Raw genomic sequence first — 18,593 nt, forward strand, 5'->3', positions numbered from 1 at the left:
AACCTATAGCTAGTTTAATCAGTGCCCAGTGCCTCAGCCCATTTTTCATTTGCACGCAGGACTGATGGACGCCGCTGGTCCCTGGCTTCCCTCCCCTCCTCTGGCTATGGGACAAACACGCCCAGCTCCACGGTGTCTTCATCCTGTTCCTCCCAGGAGAAGTTGCATCAGTTACCATACCAACCAACACCGGATGAATTACACTTCTTATCGAAACATTTTTGTACTACCGAGAGCATTGCCGCAGAGAACAGATGCAGCAACACGCCCATGCGCCCCCGTTCTCGAAGTCTGAGCCCCGGACGTGCTCCCGCCTGCTGTGACCGTGAAATAATTATGATGAACCACGTCTACAAAGAAAGGTTCCCGAAGGCTACAGCTCAGATGGAAGAACGCCTGAAGGAAATTATCACCAGCTACTCTCCTGACCACGTTCTTCCCCTCGCAGACGGAGTGCTGAGTTTCACTCACCATCAGATTATTGAACTGGCTCGAGATTGCTTGGATAAATCCCACCAGGGTCTTATCACCTCACGATACTTCCTTGAATTACAGCACAAATTAGATAAGTTGCTACAGGAGGCCCACGATCGTTCAGAAAGTGGCGAATTGGCTTTTATAAAACAGCTAGTCCGAAAGATCCTGATTGTTATTGCCCGCCCTGCTCGGTTACTAGAGTGCCTGGAATTTGATCCTGAAGAATTTTACTACCTATTAGAAGCAGCGGAGGGCCATGCAAAAGAAGGACAGGGTATTAAAACTGACATTCCCAGGTACATCATCAGCCAGCTGGGGCTCAATAAGGATCCTTTGGAAGAAATGGCTCAGTTGGGAAACTATAATAGCGGGACAGCAGAAACACCAGAACCAGATGAATCAGTGAGTTTAATCAGTTTGTTTAATTTACATATTTTTATTTAGAAAAAAATTTCACACTTGTCTGAGACGAGGTGACAAGAGTTTTGAGATGTGGAATTATATAAATTAGAGGTTATTATTATTTTTAACATCTGGTAAATTTGCTTATTGACTATAATTGCCGAACCTGACCTTATATTTTTGTTCAATTCAGTTATTCAGGAACCGATGATTCAAATTTTCTAACCACTTTTTAGGATTGCAAAAGATCATCAGACTTTAAATCAGAAAACCTAGATTGATGTACAGGTTCAGCATTTATTAAGTGAAGGCTGACAGGTTACCTGACTTTCTGAGCTGGTCTGGATTGTATTGATAAAAATACAGCTCACTTTACTTCATAGGATTGTCACAGTGATTGAGATAGTAAATGTGAAATCATGATATAAATGAAAATATTGTCATTTTACTCTGAAATATGGACATATGTAAGTGCAGAATACTGTTGCTTTGCATCGTTTCAGAATTTCATGTTTTATATTGTGTGCTCTTTATCTGAAAATATTATTATACACTTTACCGCGATGATCTTTGCCCTACTTTTGAATGCAATAAAAGCTAGCCAGGAATAGTTTGATACTGTAAAACATTGAGTTAGTCACCTTGATTGATAAGTAGATGACTGGAAAATGAGTATAGCTTTGCATTTGAGAGTTTAAGACTGGTCTTTTCTGGTCGTCATGTATTATCACATAAGAATTTACAAGTGCAGAGGAAGCTGAAGCTTTCGGTGCTTACATATAGTTAAATAAAGGTTAGAAATAGCCTTATTTATATTAAGTAAGACACTTTATCATTTCACTGAAAACTACTGAACACAGTATTTAGAAGTAGAAGCAACCTCTCTGAACATATAGTTAGATTCTTATTTAACAGGAGAAAACTGAGGCCCAGAAACAATCAGTAATTGGCTTGCTTGAAGTCATACGGCTTAGGCAGTGCCGGTACCTGAACTGGAAATGAGATTCCCAAGTGTTCTTTCTGTTCTGCTAACTTGTCTTCAGGCATCTTTATACGGTTTGGTAATATTTACTGGTTTGCCTTAAAATGGTTTCTCTTATGTATTGCCCCGGCTGGTGTGGCTCAGTGGATTGAATTCCATCCAGTCTGCAAACCAAAAGGTTGCCTGTTCGATTCCCAGTCAGAGCACATGCCTGGGCTGCAGACCAGGTCCCTGGTTTGGGGTGTGCCAGAGGCACTGAACTATGTTTCTCCCCCTCTCTGCCTCCCTCCGCCCCCCCTAAAAATAAATTAAATTTAAAAAATATTTCTCATATTTTAAAGAAATCTATATGTGTATATACATTCCTCCCCCCCCACCCCCCTTTTAGCTGACTGAGTTGTAAATTCTATGAAAACAAAAATACTGTGCTTGGCAAGATTTGCAGTGGAATGTTAGAAAGAAAGAAAATTAGTTCTATTCTTCAGAACAGTTATTCTGAGTTGATGCTTAGTTACTATCAGGTATCGAGATGTCTTCTTTCTGGCAAGTGGAAAAGACAGGATCTTTGTAACATGTCTCAGTGAGTGAAGGTTGTTGCTACTAAGCATGAGGAAGCTGTATTTATTACTTTGCTCCTGCTAAAAAAATTTCTCCAAGCTGTTTGTAATTTCATCATTGTTATGTTAATTTTCTCTTAATCTGTGCAATCACTTCTGTAATTATTTCATTCTGGGTAAATAGACAATGTAGAAGAGTTAGTTCTCTGTCTTCTTGGGAACTCTTTTTGCTTCCATTGATTTTACAAAACCTGTTTAGTCTCTCTCCCCTTTCTTAGAGCCTGTAGTGCCAGGTACTTACTATCACTGCTGCTTTGCCCACACCCTCTTTGCAGGTCTCTCTCTCTCTCTCTCTCTCTCTCTCTCTCTCTCTCTCTCTCTCTCTCTCTGGTATGGAATAAACTCCAGATTAGAGAATCCAGACTAACCTCAGAAGCAAACTAGATGAATGGAAGTGATAATTTGTTGTTGTGTTGGTTAATACTGTGCTTTCACAAAGACTTGAAAATATTTGGTGGGGGGGGGCTAAACTTTTAAGGAGTTCATTGCTTCAAGAAACTTAATTGTCTGGAAAGCACCTTTGTATAGAGTGAACTGATATTATGTATTGTGTAAACCCTTATTATGAAAAGCTCATTTTAAAATATGCTCTTCAAGGTTTTGGAAATTTGAATAGGTGATAATTTTCTGTATCAGATAAAAGATGTTCTTAAAGCTTAAGGCATTTTTAAATTAAGCAAGAGCAACCGATTGAGTAATCCTATCCCAGCTGATGTAACTAATTGCTGTGGAGTTTGTCAGGAGTCTTCCAAAAGTACATATATTTTTTAGTAATGCTTTGTGATGTTTTCTCTTGTTCTTGAGGTTCATTAGTAACAATAACCGGGGTCTTTACACATTTTTCTGAAAGGACTGGGTAGGTAGTGATAAGAGTCAAGAAGGCTATGAAGCAAAATTGCCTTGGTTCAAATTCCAGCTCTACTGCTGCGCAACCGTTGGGCTAATTACTTAGCCTCTTGCTGTCTCCATTTCCTCCTTGACAATGTAGTCAGTGTTTTTGTTGTTAGGGTTAAGTGAATAGATTTACATTAAGCATTTAGAATAGTGCCTGGCATACAGCTAACCATGATTACCATCATTGTCGTCATCCTGTGGCCTGCTGAGCAGTTGCTATGAACTCTTTCCCAACCCTGTTTTGAAAGCACATCTTTGTGTCGCTGCTTACTTGGTTATTGTTTGGTATTATTAATGAGATCTCGGTAAATAGATGTATTTATATACACAATTTTATTTTGTGGATTTTTACATGTGGGATTCTTAACAAAATGAGTCATTCTTATAGGTCATTTTCTTAACCTTTTTGTATTATTGTTAATAGTTCACATTATAGGGATCCAGAATGAGTCACCCCAAGGTGTGCCTTTGTGGTATGAAGGTTATTTTGAGCTGAAGTGAACTGAGACCCCTGCAGGATAGAGAAACTCCTGCCTCTCCTCCCCCAACTACCTCTAGAAGAACTTGAATTAGAGGCCTTGCCCACAATAAGAGATTATCAGACATAACCTCCTTTGACCTGTCTGTATGGCAGGGCAAACTACTGCTTACGGAACAACTGCTCTAATCGTCTGGCAGTGACACTCAAGCCTCAAGGTGCCCGTCTCATCCTAAGCTCGCAATGACGTATATACGGCATTTTCCCTTTCTGTCTCTGGATCCCTCGTGTGCGCGGGAACTCTGTGATGTAGTTGGGCTTCCCGTGCCTGGGGAGTTAAATTTGATTTTCTCTCGTCAATCTGTCTCATTGATTTGATTCCTCAGCCAGCCAAAAGGAACCGGAGGAAGGAAGGATTTTTTCCCTTTCCCCACAGCATTATCTGGGTAAGCCATAACACGGAATTTGAGAATTAAAATCGGGGGATTTGCTGTTTAGGGATGTCTTCTAGTGCTTACGTCTTTGCATGGAAAGATCCGATCCTTTTGCATTGACATCTGTTCATTCATCCAATCATTGAACAAAATACCTGTGTCCTAGGTTCTGGGGAAAACAGTGAAAACAAAGGCAAACAGATACTTTTGTCGAAAGCCTGATAGAGAAAAACATAAACACAGAAGTGAAAGAATAAACACAGCATAACAAATGTTAAAAAGGAAACAACAAAGGGTCTGAGAGAGAATGAATGTGGATATCTGCCTGTTTGAGACTCTGGCATGGTACACCTGTAATACCGTGATACGAGGTTAGGTAGGAAACACATGTGTGGTTGAGGTTATGTAGTTTTCCAGGCTATGTAAATTAGTTTGAATTTTATCTGGGAGCAATAGGAAGTCATTCTCCAGTTTCAAGTAGGGAGTAATATGATTTATATGAAGTTCACTCTTGCTCATATGTGAAGGATGAATTGAAGGGGCAAGAATAGAAATGGAGACATGAAGATGGCCTGATCCAGATGGTAGCAAAAGTGGAGAGCCGTGAGTGGGTGGATGCTAAATATATTTGGAAGAGTACTGGGGCCTGAATTAGATGTGAGGAGTCAGGGATAGCTGTGCTTCTCTGTGTGGTATAACTGGGTGGATGGTTGTGCCAAGCACCGGGAGAGGGAGGGTTTGGGGAGGACTGGATGTGTTACCAGAAGAGGAAGAGGGATGAGGCTGGGTTTTAAAAAGAACATGTTAAATTTGAGATGCTTGGGAATCGTCCAGGTGGTACTTTATTAGGAATACTAATCTAGAGCTCAGGACCGGAAGTACAAATCCATGCTAGTATTTTAAACTATGGAACCAGATAAGTCACTTGGAGAAACCTGGCAATGGGTCAGGTCAGGTAAATGAGAGCCAGCAAAGGACACTGATAAATAAGTGTTTGAAGAAAGAATGATCAGAAAATCCAACACTAATAAAAAGTGGTTACAGCTACACAGATGAGGCAGAGGGGTGAGCGAGGTTTGTCATTTTTTTTAGGGGGCTGGGTATCAAGCATGTGATTTACTCAGAATTCTTTTAAGAAATGTTCAGCTCTGTCAGATGCTGCTCTGTGGTCTAGAAGACAGAATAAAGTCCAGTAAAGTTGAATTGGTGGATCTGACTGACCTCTTCTTTCCTCATTTTTGAGTCTGTTTCCTTCCAGAAACTTTGAAGTCTCCACATTGCAAAAGCTGTGTAATCAGGAGAGCATACAAGGTTCTCCTGCCCCTTGTAAGTTTTTAAGATCTAATTTTTAGGAGATTTTAGCGCTGCTTCTGTGGGTAGAGGAATTTCTTCAGTTTATACTAATTACAGATATCGCTAGAATCTCTGTACCTGCAAAACTCTATAATTTTTATAAATTTAAGTATCTGAATCAATCAGTAACCTTAGTAGCTGTTGGGAGGTGAAACATGCCCGCAGGCTCCCACCTCAAAGGCTTTGTACTTCTTTTCCTCTTTCCCTACAGTGCTCTTCCCCGTGTTTTTCCGTGGCTTTTCTCTAATGTTAAGTTCTCAGAGAAAGCTTCTTTTACCCACCTTGTGAAAAATTGTGCACGATCCACACGCATATACACACTCCCAAATTTCCTTACTTTTCACTGTAGCAGTTATCACTATTGAGTATTTTGCTGTGTAACAACTTAGCTCCAGAATTTCGTGATTTAAAAATTCATTTGATATTTCTCGTGATTCTGTGAGTTAGGTTGGGCAGTCCTGGTCCGGGCTAGCGTGGCTCTTTAGCTAGGCCGGTCTTGGCTGGGATGCCTTTGCTCCACATGGTCCCCTCTGCCTCAGCAGGTTAGCCGGGGCCTTTTTCACACGGGCCGGGGGTTCCAAAGAGCAGTCAGAGAAAACAGACAGGTCCCAGGGCAAGTGCTTTTCAAGCCTGTGCGCACAGAGCTGACTTCAGCGGAAGCTGATCTGCCATCTGTGACCACCACCCCCCTCCCCCCACCGTGCGCACAGGAACTCTGTGCTGTGCTTCTGGCCCCGAAGCTCCGGGGTATGTCTCCTACCGGCTCTGGCGCCAGAGCCTCTCAGCACCTGGTGGTTCCCCTTCCCATAGGTTAGTGTACTTCATGCTTCACTAATATGGGGAACAGTTTAGGCTGGAAATGTATACCCTCATAACCTACTAAGCCATTTTTGGGAGATTTATTGAGATTTTGAACACTTAAATTCTATCCTAACTTGGAGTTTTAATTTGTTGAATTCCCCAAGACTTAGAAAGTTCAAAAAGATTCAGAGAATTTATCTCATATGTTCTCATTCAAATAATGCATCTTCTTAGAACACATTCTTGAACTGCCACAAGCATGTGTTAGATACTGTCTGACTCTGAGTCAGATGATCTGATAGTCACTCTGATATTGCGCGTGGTGTTTGAGTTTTCTTTGGCTTTATGCTGTATCAAAGCCTCACTAGTCAAGATATGTTACTCTTCACTTATTTATTAAGTTTCCAGGAATAAATTGCAATTTCTTAATCTTAATAATTTTAGGAAAATCTACAGCTATTTTGGAGTAGTCTATGACCGAAGTTACTAAATAATCCAGTTAAGGATACACACTTCTGAAAGCAAGAAAGGTATACTAATCAAGTTGGCTGCCTTATATGCTTTATATGGGAAAATCTGTTTTATTAGTTTTTTTGTATGTGAGAAAGTGGGATCATTTGGATAGATTATTTTCTGAAGTGGAAGTGTGCTCATTTTATTTTGCAACACAGTGGCTAAGAAAATTAGAATCAGTGGTTTCACTCATCTTACTTGCTTTTCCTTTTCATCTTGTTAAATTCCCCAGTAGCTCTTCTATTACTCAGGGAGTTGCTGTTTTCATTTTCTCCTTAAATGTTTCTGTGTTTCTTTGAAGAACTCACAATAATTTAGTTTCACAGTGTTTGCATTACAAATGCAGCTAATGTTTAAAATGAATGGATTATTATAGTCTTAGCACCGATGTACAGCCTACAAAGAACCTTTGTGAGCTGATTTTAGCAGTATTTTCTAAGGACTTCTGCCAGAAACAAACAAAAAAACCCATATATCTTAAGGTCAACCTTTTATTTTGAATGCTTCAGCTGTGTTTAAAATCTGCAAGTTTACAGCCTTTTAAAGCATTTCTTGTATCTAGATATGTCTTCACAATGAAAATTATATTGGATGTTTGAATTATGCTTTCCTGTTTCTACCTTCTCATCTCATCCACAGACCTATAGAGTTTATTTCAACAACTTAATTCTCAATACATGCTGTTAAAATTGATATTACAACACTTCCACTGCACAGTAAGCTCCGTTGGATATCAGGAAGATATTCTAGGTTCCTGTTTGAGGAGAGTTCAGTCCTTTTGGATTTATTCCCACGCACTATTCCATCATAGATTTCCAAAATTTATGCTTCTGCGTTCCACCGTGAAAAGTGGCTCTCCTTAAAAATTAGTACTTCCTCTTACCCTACCTAGCTGCATAGGTAGGCTAGAGCCCTTTACTCCATAATGATTTTTAACAAATTGTCCTTTTAGTACTTTTCAAAATGTTTAGATTGATGATAATTCATTTTTGTTATCCAACATAACAAAGTAAGATTTTTCTGATTCTTTGGCTGCTTCTCTGGAAACCAGTTTTGCAAGTTCATGTGTAGTATGTGGAAAACAAGTGTCTGTAAGTGACTACTCAGGGAAGAATTCACTATGATTATTTTGGGAAATTGTGACATTCGTGAAATGGGCTTGGAGAAACTAACATTAAGTGCCTGCTGTGTACCTGTCACTGTGCATGACAGTTATCTATAATTTCTCTTGAAGTAGAGAGACTAAATTACTGAGAATACTCCAAACCAACACACACACACAAATTAAAGATGACATGAATATAGAAATGGGGATATTTTACAAATGAACTCAAATGCAAAGGCTTAAATTAGTTACTCAAGTCGTGCAGCTAATAAATACATGATGCTGGAAGGATTCTTTTAGCTCCAGTAAATAAAGCAACTTTCAGTTAAGGAGAATAGAATTAGAATAGGGTAGAATGCATTCGGCCTAGGGTGTGGAATACAGACAGGTGACATACCAAGTCCACGGGCTGCTTGCTCTGATATGACCTGAAGTCCATCAAGATGTATTGGCAGCTTTGGGGAACCAAGTTTTTCTGTTCCCCTATAAAATTGGTCCTTTTATGATGTTGAAAATGATAATGAGTAAGATTAACAGGGTATGTTAATGCTAGCCTGAGTAGTCACTGTTGTGATTTGAAGACACGGGCTGCAAAATACTTAGGGTATATCTGGGATAAAAGACGGTCTGGCTTACGCAGTTTAGTCCACTCAGGGCATCTGGATCTTGGTATAGATGCCACATTTTAGTGTCTGCTTCTCAGCTTTTTAGCTTGTAAATTTGAAGTAGTAAGTGTATATCTGAATGGACACCAGAGGATGGAATTATTCTAACCAAGTTCACAAACCAGAATACCAATTTATTACTATTACCAAGAAAAATATTACTGTACTGTGATCTGGTTCCCCTTGTTTATACTAATCAGTGTTGGATTAGTCTGCTAGGGCTACCATAACAATGCCATAGACTAGTTGACTTAAACAACAGACATTTATTTTCTCCCCGTTTCAGAGTCTGGACATATGAAATTGAGGAGCTGACAGGGTTGGGTTCTGATGAGGCCTCTCTTTCTGGCTTGCAGACAGCTGCTTTCTTGTGTCCTCACATGGACTTTCCTCTATGTGCTTGCAGAGAGAGAGGTGTCTGGTGTCTCTTTTCATCTTCTGGTGACACTGGTTCTATTGGATTAGGGCCCCACCCTTACGATCTCATTTAACCTTAACTACTCCAACTACAAATAAAGTAAACACATTGTTCAGGTAAAGATATGGTAGTACTGCCATGTTGTGTCTGTATGCAGTTTTATTTAGTCACGGGTGCAAAGCAGAATTATGTACAGTAGTCCCTCTCTATATGGCTGTTCACTTATCGTGGCCTCACTGTATTGCAGGATTTTTAAAAATATTATATTTATCGTGGATTTTTCACTGTATTGTGGGATTTTGCAGTACTGTATACATATGTTGTTAAAGTTATGTAGGTTTAAGAGTATAGAATGTGTTTAAGAACATAAGTAGTGTTTGTAAAAGTGTGGAAAAGGTTAATAAGGGAGTGGGAAAGGTTAATAAGGGACTGGGAAAGCTTTATAGTGTGTGGGAAGGGTTTATAAAGCCTTAAAATATATATAAATACTAAAATAAGCGTAAGGTTCCTACTTCGTGGATTTTCACCTGTCACGGGGGGATCTAGAATGTAATGCCCGTGATAAGTGAGGGAATACTGTAATGTATCACTGGATTTTATTTTGCTTTATTAGCTCCTCAAGAGTTATTGATCTATGAAATGGCAGAGAATGGAAAAAATTGTGACCAGAGACGTGTAGCAATGAACAAGGAACAATATAATGGAAAATTCACAGGTAAAGTATGGCAGTTTGGAGGGAGAAGATCTATGGGTTTAAATTATATGCTTTTCACTGGAATAAAATAGAAATATATCTATTATTTGTTATTTTTATAGTAAAATAATATTCTATGTAATAATACAAGGTTCTTATATAAGATTAATTATATTTTGTTTACTCTTCAGAGTAAATTAAATTATGAGTCCGGGCCTATAAGGTGATTTTTTTTCACAGTGATAGTCGAGGCAGCCTGGCCACCGTCACATTTAGTATTCTAGGTACAAGATTATTATTGTTAATTTTATTGTATGAAAAGTATTTGGTGCCCAATTTCATGATGCTATTTTGTAACTTTAGAGATAGATTATAAATTTACTTATTACAGGAACCCTAAATTATATAATTATCAAAAAAGTCAGAATATGATTATTGTGGATTTATTTCAAAATCTTGAGACAAATTTATATTTTAACCAAATTTGAAATTTGTGGGGTAAATTGCAGTATGTTTGACTCTTATTCATACATATACCCTGAAAATTACAGAATTTATTTATATAGATGATTTAACAAAAATCTTTCCTTTGTATATTAAAGGAAAATGAAAGGTTTTCCTTTTCTGTTCATTGTAATGGATTTCCTTTTAACTTCTAGATTGTTTAGCATCTCAAACACATCACAAATTACACTCCAGTATGGTAATATTATTATAGCAGATATTTTCTTCTATTGGAAGAGGTGTAAGCTATCTGAAACAGTTGCCATATGTTTGCTTTGATCACTGAATGGCCTTGCAGAACACATTTTGTAGCACTGATCTGCCTTCTGGGTTACTTTGCCAATAAATTTTACATTGTTTCACTAGGCGTTTCAGGATTAAGAGATAGGCATCGTATATGTCACGGTCTCTCCCATTAGTAGCTTTTACATGTTTTTTTGTCTTTTCAACTAGCACATTTATATATGCTCCCCCTACTGCCTCACCCCCAGAAATTTAAAATTAATGTTTCTATGACATACTCTTCTTCTTTACCACAGGTTTTATTTTTTACTAAATATTTGCCAGAGGTTGTGCTATAACTGTACATGAAGACCTTGTTCTTTATTCAGGATGCTTAGTACTCCATTGTATGAGTATACCATACTAGAATCATCCCTCTGTCCTCTGTTGATAACATTTCAGTTGTTTATAATCTTTTGCTAGGACAAATAATGCCTCATTGAATAAGCTTGTACAAAACTTATTTCTCCTTACACCTAGTCATTCTTAAAAATAGAATTATTGGATTACAGGGTACAGTAGGTCCCCTTATTTATGGGGGAAACATTCCAAGAGGATGCCTGAAACCATGGATAGTACCAAACCCTAAATATGCTGTTTTTCTTTCATGCATTCATATGCTTTATGGCTTCTCTTTGGCGTATCCGAATTATCAGCATCACTAGTCTTGTGCTTTGAAGCTATTATCAAGTTAAATAAGAATTACTTGAACACCAGCACTGTGGTAACTGCAGTAGTCCATCTGGTGACCGAGACAGCTACGAAGTGACTAGTGAGCAGGTAGCAGAGACAGCACGGTCAGCGCCAGATTTCATCGCATTACTCACAACAGTGCGCAATTTAAAACCTATGAATTGCTGATCTCTGGAATCAGACCAAGGCTGACCATGGGTACTGAAAATGGAACCATGTATAAGGTGGGGCTACTCTATGTGTATTGCAATTTTGATAGATGATGACAATAATAACTAACCTTAATTGTGCCCTTAACTAAGGGTCAAACTTCTGAGAGCTTTACTATATGAATTAATTTAATCTTTATCATGACCCTATAAAGTAAGTACTATTTTCGTCTTCATTTCAGAGAGAGATAACTGAGGCATAGACAGGTTAACCAACTTGCCCAAGGTCACAGGACTAGTTAAGCGCCAAGACCAGGATTTGGAACGAAGTAATTTGCCTTCACATTTTGAGCTCTAAATCACTTTGCTCTACGATATAAGCTAAATTGCACTCCGTAGAGGTGGGATAATGTAGTATTCCAGTAATGTACAAAAGAGAAACTTGTGTCCTAACAGTAAGATAATTGCATAAAAAATGTTAAGAGTTGTCCTAGTGTGAACCACATTGTTTTTTTGAGGTTCATATGCCGTCATTCAAATGTGGGATGGGAAAGTAGACGAATTATGAAAGTGATTGGAAAAAGCGAGCATTTTGTTTTAATTTCCGCACTAATGTTTTTCAGATCCCTCTTCAATGAATGAAAAGAAGAAGAGGGATCGGGAAGAAAGGCAGAATATTGTCCTGTGGAGACAGCCACTCATTACCTTGCAGTATTTTTCTCTGGAAATCCTAGTAATCTTGAAGGATGGACCTCAAAGTAAAGAGTCTTCCATAATCTTTTATATAACTCTTATTTACTAATTTTAGAAATCTTCAGCAAGCTCCTACTCCCTGCCACCTGCTTTATGAAATGGATTGAATTTAGAATGTTATGGGAATATATTTATTTTCCTTTCCCATAGTTTGCAGAAAAATAGGTTAAGGGAACATACTATTGACAGTTGACCGCTATCTCATGTTGAATCTTTTATGCAAAACAGAATACTGAAAACGAGATTTTTTTTCTGGCTTTGCTTTAAGGAGGAAGACCTGTGTATATTGAATACACTGATTCTTTAGTAGGACAAGGTTCAGGATACGTGGCACTGTTACTGACAGTTTGAGCCAATGAGAAAAGACTGCCAAGAAAATGTGTTCTATCTTGAATTTAGTACTTGTAAGCCCTATTTCAGACATCATAAAGAGGAAGTGGAACTTTTACTTGCCTTATCATTTTTGACTTGCCTTTCCAAGTTATTATCTATAATATCTTGCATTTTTATTATACTTACAATTAATAAAACATTTTGTAACATTTTTCAGTTCATTTGATCTTTAAAGCAACTCCATAAAGAAGCTAAAACAAGTATATGATTATCATGATTTTTAAAACAAGAAACAGAATCAGACTGGTTAAGTGTCTTACTCCAAGTGCAGTATTTAAGGAACTTGGGATTCTGACCCAAGTCTTCTGACTTGAAGGCCAGTGCTCTCCAGTGTATTACAGTGCTTCTCCTAATTAGAAGTTTGGTGTAAATAAGATTAGTCTTTGGATAAGGGAATAAAATTGAGTTCTGTAGCCATGTATCTTCCCTGGACCCCTTCTATACCCCAAGAGACCATAGTGATTAAGGACAAAAGAGCTCATCCCAGAAAGAACTGATCCTGTAGCTGAGCTAAAAAAACCGAACTGCTTTGACAGGATATTGTTTTTGAGAATGATGAATCCTGAAAATGAAACTGAGCTATTTCATTAATTTTTTAAAATATGTTTTTAAGATTATGGCATCGTCAAAACACTGTGGTGTCTTGTTTACTGCTGCTCGCTGTGCTTATAGCTACGTATTATGTCGAAGGAGCACATCAGCAGGTAAGAGGTTCGGTAACTGCGTTTCTGTTCTTTTACCTTTCCGCATCCCAGCTTCAAAATGGGACTCCTGCGGATGTCATAGGGTTTCTACTCTTAATGTTTTTAGGCTTGATTTTGCTTTTTAAATTTATCTGAAAGTATTATTCCATAGATGTATTGAACGTTCCACATTAGCACACATTGGCACACAACCTGCCAAGTCTCTTAACCCACCTGCATTCCAGGTGCCTGCCTAAATTTAAGCACAGAGCAAGAATTATTTTTCTGTATAGGGCCTTTTGTTCTGGGGGCGGGGATGTGTGGAAGCAGTGACCAAGCTAATGCTTTGGTGGGTAAGTGGAGAAGGGCATGTCCCGATGAAGACCTGTTAGCCGTGGGTTTTAATCACGCTCACCTGTGATGGTAGCAAGACCACGAGCACACAAAGAGGTAGAGAGGGGGACTTCCGGCCAAGATGGAGGCTTAGACGCACATGCTCGGCTTCCCTCTACAACTAGAGAGGAATACAACTACTTTAAAACAAAAGATAACTAGAAATTCCAGAAAATAAAACTACACGGAAGCCCAACGTATGAAGTTATAAACCAGCGGCGCTCTGGGCAAGTAAGAGCAAAAGTGGGCGGTGCTGTTTGCGGCCGCACCAGGGACAGCGGCAGGGAGAGCAATCCCAGCGGCAGGGAGGACAATCCCGGCTGCAGTCAAACCCCGGCGGCTCGCGACCCCAACGCTGGAAGAAGCAGCCACCACATCGCCTCGAACAGTGAGGCCCAGGGGGCGGGAGGACAGATCCCCGGTCTCCTAGCGGAATAACTGTGTGAATCCATCTTGGACCCCCGCCCCCACACAAACCGCCACAGGGCTGCGAAATAGGTTGCGGATCGCCAGTGGACGCTGGGCAGTGACGACAAAGCGCCGGCGAGAAAGGTTGCGGATCGGCGCAGGTCGCTGGGTTGTGACGAGTACGCAGGCACTGCCCCCTATAGCCGGCCCAAGAAAACAAAACGCATCTGTCAAAATGAGGCAGACTACTATAGAAATCCCGGTGGCGCAGCTCACCAGGCAACAGATGAGGAATCTGACAGATGAACAAATAAGAAACCTGTCAGCGGCTCAGTTCAGGGCCATTGTTATCAGGTGGCTTACAGAATTCACAAAAGATCTGGAAAAAGATGAGAAAGAATCGAAAAACACGCATACTGAAAGGAACAAAACCACATACGAGACAGATGGTGAGGAAATAAAATCCAGAGTTCAAATCAACAAACCAGAACACAAAGAAGGAACAAACAGTCAACCAGTGCAGAGAGAAAAAACGGGAAGCAAGGAAAGTGATGAGAGGATCAGAAACCTCTGGGACAGCTATAAAAGGCCCAACATAAGAATCATTGGTTTGCCAGAGGGCGAAGAAGATGAACTAGAAATTGAAAAATTAAGTGAAAATATAATAAAGCAGAACTTCCCTAACTTGGGGAAGGAAACAGACTTACAGGTCCAGGAAGCACAGAGAGTTCCAAAACAACTGGACCCAGGGAGAACCACTCCAAGACACATTATAATCAAAATGTCAAAAGTTAAAGAGAGAATCTTAAAAGCAGCAAGAGAGAAGAAAAGAATCATGTACAAAGGGGTCCCAATTAGACTATCAGCTGACTTCTCAAGGGAGACCCTGCAGGCAAGAAGGGACTGGCAAGAAATATTCAAAGTAATGAAAATCCAAAACCTACAACCACGAATACTCTATCCAGCGAAATTGTCATTCAGAATAGAAGGGCAGAGAAGGTGTTTCCAGGGCAAAATAAAACTGAAAGAGCTCATTAGATCCAAACCACTGTTATATGAGATGTTAAAGGGACTGGTTTAGAAAAAGGAGGATCAAAACTATGAATACTAAAATGAAAACTGCATCACAAGAAACAACAACAGAAGCTAGGGAATTGAAACAAAGGCAAACTAAACAGGCAACAAGAGTGGATAAAGAACTATAGGTATGGGGAGCATATTGGGGGGAGGTCAGCAGGGAGGGGGAAGGGGGAGAGGGAGGGAGATGATATAGGAATTAAGGAGCATGGTAGGAGGGAATGGAATAGACAGAGGTTGAGAAGAACTATATGCACAACTAATGGACATGGTCTAAAAGGGGGGGGACAACTGGAGGGAGGGGGGCCACCGGGTGGAGGGGAGAAGAGGGAAGGGAAATTGGGACAAATGTAACATTATAATAAAAAAAACACATTAAAAAAAAAATAGAGAGGGGAAGCCTCGTGCTCCCTCTGCATCTGAGCAGGACATGGTGGGGACCATGAACGTGAGGAATCGCAGTAGATCTGCAGCGAGTGTAACTGAGTGGGGTCTTCCAGCCTTGGTTTTTCTTCAGTACCTGGCAACTGGCCCTTGGGGATCAAGGGAATCATCCTAAACATAGTTACTCTATTTCACGCTGTGGAATGTCCTGAGTCAATAACGCCCTTTAAAAACATACCTTTTCTCCTTTTGTTGTGTTGCCAATCAGGTTTAAGTTGGGGTTTATTTTTCTCCTCTCTGAACAACATTCCGATATTTGCTGGTTCCCAACTTATTTGACTGGCATGTAGGGCTTTGGACTGACAAAAAGCTGTCCCATGAGTCCTTCATAATCAAAAATGGTCTCTTCTTTTTTGACAGATGTAGTATATTTAACAAATGCAGAAGGCTCTTTCATGAGAGCATTACAAGAGCATTTAAAGAGTGAACCCAAAGGGGAGAAAATTGGAACTGTTGTAACAATATAATCAATAAAAAACATTTAAAAAATAAAATAAAAAAAAGAGGAGAGAAAAAAAAAAAGGAGAGAAAAGAGAAAATAAAATAAAATAAAGAGTGAACCCTAAGGGATTAGTAAATGAGAACTGTTAAAAAATACAGTTCCAGAAATTTCATATTAAGATTTTTATAATGTAGTTTTTGTTGAACTAAAATGAATATAATGAAGTGTAAGGTCACCATAACGATAAAATTTATTTAGGAAGCCTAATGTATTGTCACTTGTTTCTCTTATGTGTATTTAGTCAAGGTTCGGTGTTTGGGTTTTTGTTTGTTTGTTTTGTTTTTCCTTCTTATTTCCAAAATATTATTTAGAGAAATTTGGGGGTTAGAAGCTTAAGAATGCAAAATAAATTTGACTCTCCATTGTGTGTGTGAAATTATTAGTGACTTACATTTTCCAGGAGAAAACCAGAGGCTGAAAGAAATCCTCCTGTGCTATATCACAACAGCCACGCTCGACCCACTGGTGCCTGTAACTGTGGAAGGAAACAAGCACCTCGAGATGATCCCTCTGATATCAAGGCAGCTAACTTTTATCAGGTGGACTGGATTTTTTTCTTGTTTCTTTTTTTTTTCCTTTTTTTCCTGTTAACTACCAATTGAGTAAAATCATATTTTCAGAAGTAAAATATCTAGAAAAATAAATGTGACTGCTGTGTGGTATGTAAACAAGGGAAAGTTATTGACATGTACTTATTTGCTTACTCATTAATTGTTGATCTTTTCTGAATGAAGACTTTTTTTGTGTTATATTAAATGAAAAACTCTATAGCCCCCACCCAACCCCGCCCCGCTCACTTCTTCCTTTATAGCTTCTGGAAGAAAAAGGTTATGGAAAATTGGATTGTATCAATTTCCCAATATTTGCACTAATGCTAGTGTGGCATCAAGATGTTTAATAGACCCTGAAACAGACTGGTCACTGTGCCCTGTGTACTGGTACTTGTAATCTGTTATTGTCAACTGTAATCCGAGTGCCTAAAAGCTATTGATGATTCATAAATTTTGACCTTGTATCTCCCATGCATACCCTTCTCAATGAAAAACATGAAGGACAGAGGTCTTGTGCTATCCTCCACCAGAGGGAACAGCCGCCTCCCTTATCCCCCAGACAAAATACAGTGTCCTGGATAGATTTGTTCCGCCGTGGTTGTGAGACCTCTGCTGGACAGAATAGTTTCCATCCAAGCCTAGGGCGTTGGAGGCAACTCTGCCTTATGCACCAAATAAAGCTATTCCTGGAAAGAGAAGTGCAGTTATAATGGGAAGAGGAGGACGGGGAGATGACACAGCTCAAGCATCTGTTGGCTTTGAATATGAAGACTCTTGAGGTCAGAGGTTTATGTGCTCAGGGCCTGACAAAGTAGTGAAAGTACTAGGAAGTGGACCAAAGGAATCAGCTGTAAAAGCCCTGAATAGTGATATGCCCTTATATATGCTGTCATTGTCTCAGGGCGGAGGGCTAAAACCACATTATGCTCAACTTACGGGGCTTTTTGTTGTGGTTCCTGATGCTCCTTTGCAGATATTACTAATGCCTCAGGTGAGAAATTGGCCCTTTCCGTATTCAGAAACAAAAATGCTGTTGCCAGTGTTTGGGTTACTTTTTTTCCTTAATTTTATTTATTGATTTTAGAGGAGGAGGAATGTTGATTTGTTGTTCCACTTATTTGTGTATTAATTGATTATTTGCCTCTTGTGTGTCCTGACCGGAGATCAAACCTGCAACCTTGGCGTATTGGGACAACACTAACTGAGCCACCTGGCCAGGGCCTGATGCTTGTTTTGATTGTTTTTAAAAAGTACAGGATAATGGCAAAGTAATTATTTAATTGAGCAGGCCTTAATTTTAAATACTTTTTATACCTAATATTCTTTTTCTTGAAAAATAAATTATGTGTTAATCAGTTCATGCCATCAATTCACATCAATTGGCTGAGGCAGAACTTGAAGTTAAAATTTGTAGAAAAGCAGGGTAATATTTGAGCCTAAATAATGACGTATTAGATATGATTAAAATTAGGAGTGTACCCATTACCTACAAATCTATTGTTTGTTTAGGCGTTTACCTTTCAGGTGTTTCTTATTGAAAAATGAAAAAAATAATTCTATTATCTGTTTTTCGGGTATAACCAGGCCCACCACCATGTCCAGTATTCTACCCAGGAAAACAAGAAATCACTTTCCCACCAGATGGCCTCTGGGTTTTGAGATTTCCTTAAACATATGTGACAGAGAGAGAGCCATGTTTGCCCCCGAAGGAAAGCGTGCAGTTAATGAGTTACAAGGTGCTCCGTGGGATTCTTAAAGCAGTAACACAGTAAGTGCGTTCCAGCCAGTTCATTTCTAGACTTGAGCTGGTTTTTGTTTCTGGTGTATACGGAGTTATTGATTTGGTATGTGTATACAGTGTTTTCTTGAACCCACAGCGGGTTTTGTTTACAGAAGCTCAGTATTCGGACAATAATTGTTCTACTGTT

At 39.2% G+C, this 18,593-nt stretch overlaps 1 protein-coding gene across 1 annotated transcript; it reads left to right on the forward strand.

Moving 5' to 3' along the window:
• Positions 1 to 270: 270 nt before the first annotated feature.
• LOC149998616 (microtubule-associated serine/threonine-protein kinase 4-like) lies at positions 271 to 13,312 on the forward strand. Its single transcript, XM_090291232.1, has 4 exons — positions 271 to 879; positions 9,753 to 9,854; positions 12,085 to 12,219; positions 13,221 to 13,312. Exons 1-2 carry the CDS (start codon positions 271 to 273, stop codon positions 9,768 to 9,770), a joined length of 627 nt encoding a protein of 208 aa, XP_090147358.1. The 3' UTR covers positions 9,771 to 9,854; positions 12,085 to 12,219; positions 13,221 to 13,312.
• The last annotated feature ends 5,281 nt before the right edge of the window (positions 13,313 to 18,593 follow it).

This window comes from Furipterus horrens, unplaced genomic scaffold (genome assembly GCF_987537825.1).
Source record: "Furipterus horrens unplaced genomic scaffold, mFurHor1.1.pri manual_scaffold_11, whole genome shotgun sequence".
Taxonomy (NCBI): domain Eukaryota; kingdom Metazoa; phylum Chordata; class Mammalia; order Chiroptera; family Furipteridae; genus Furipterus; species Furipterus horrens.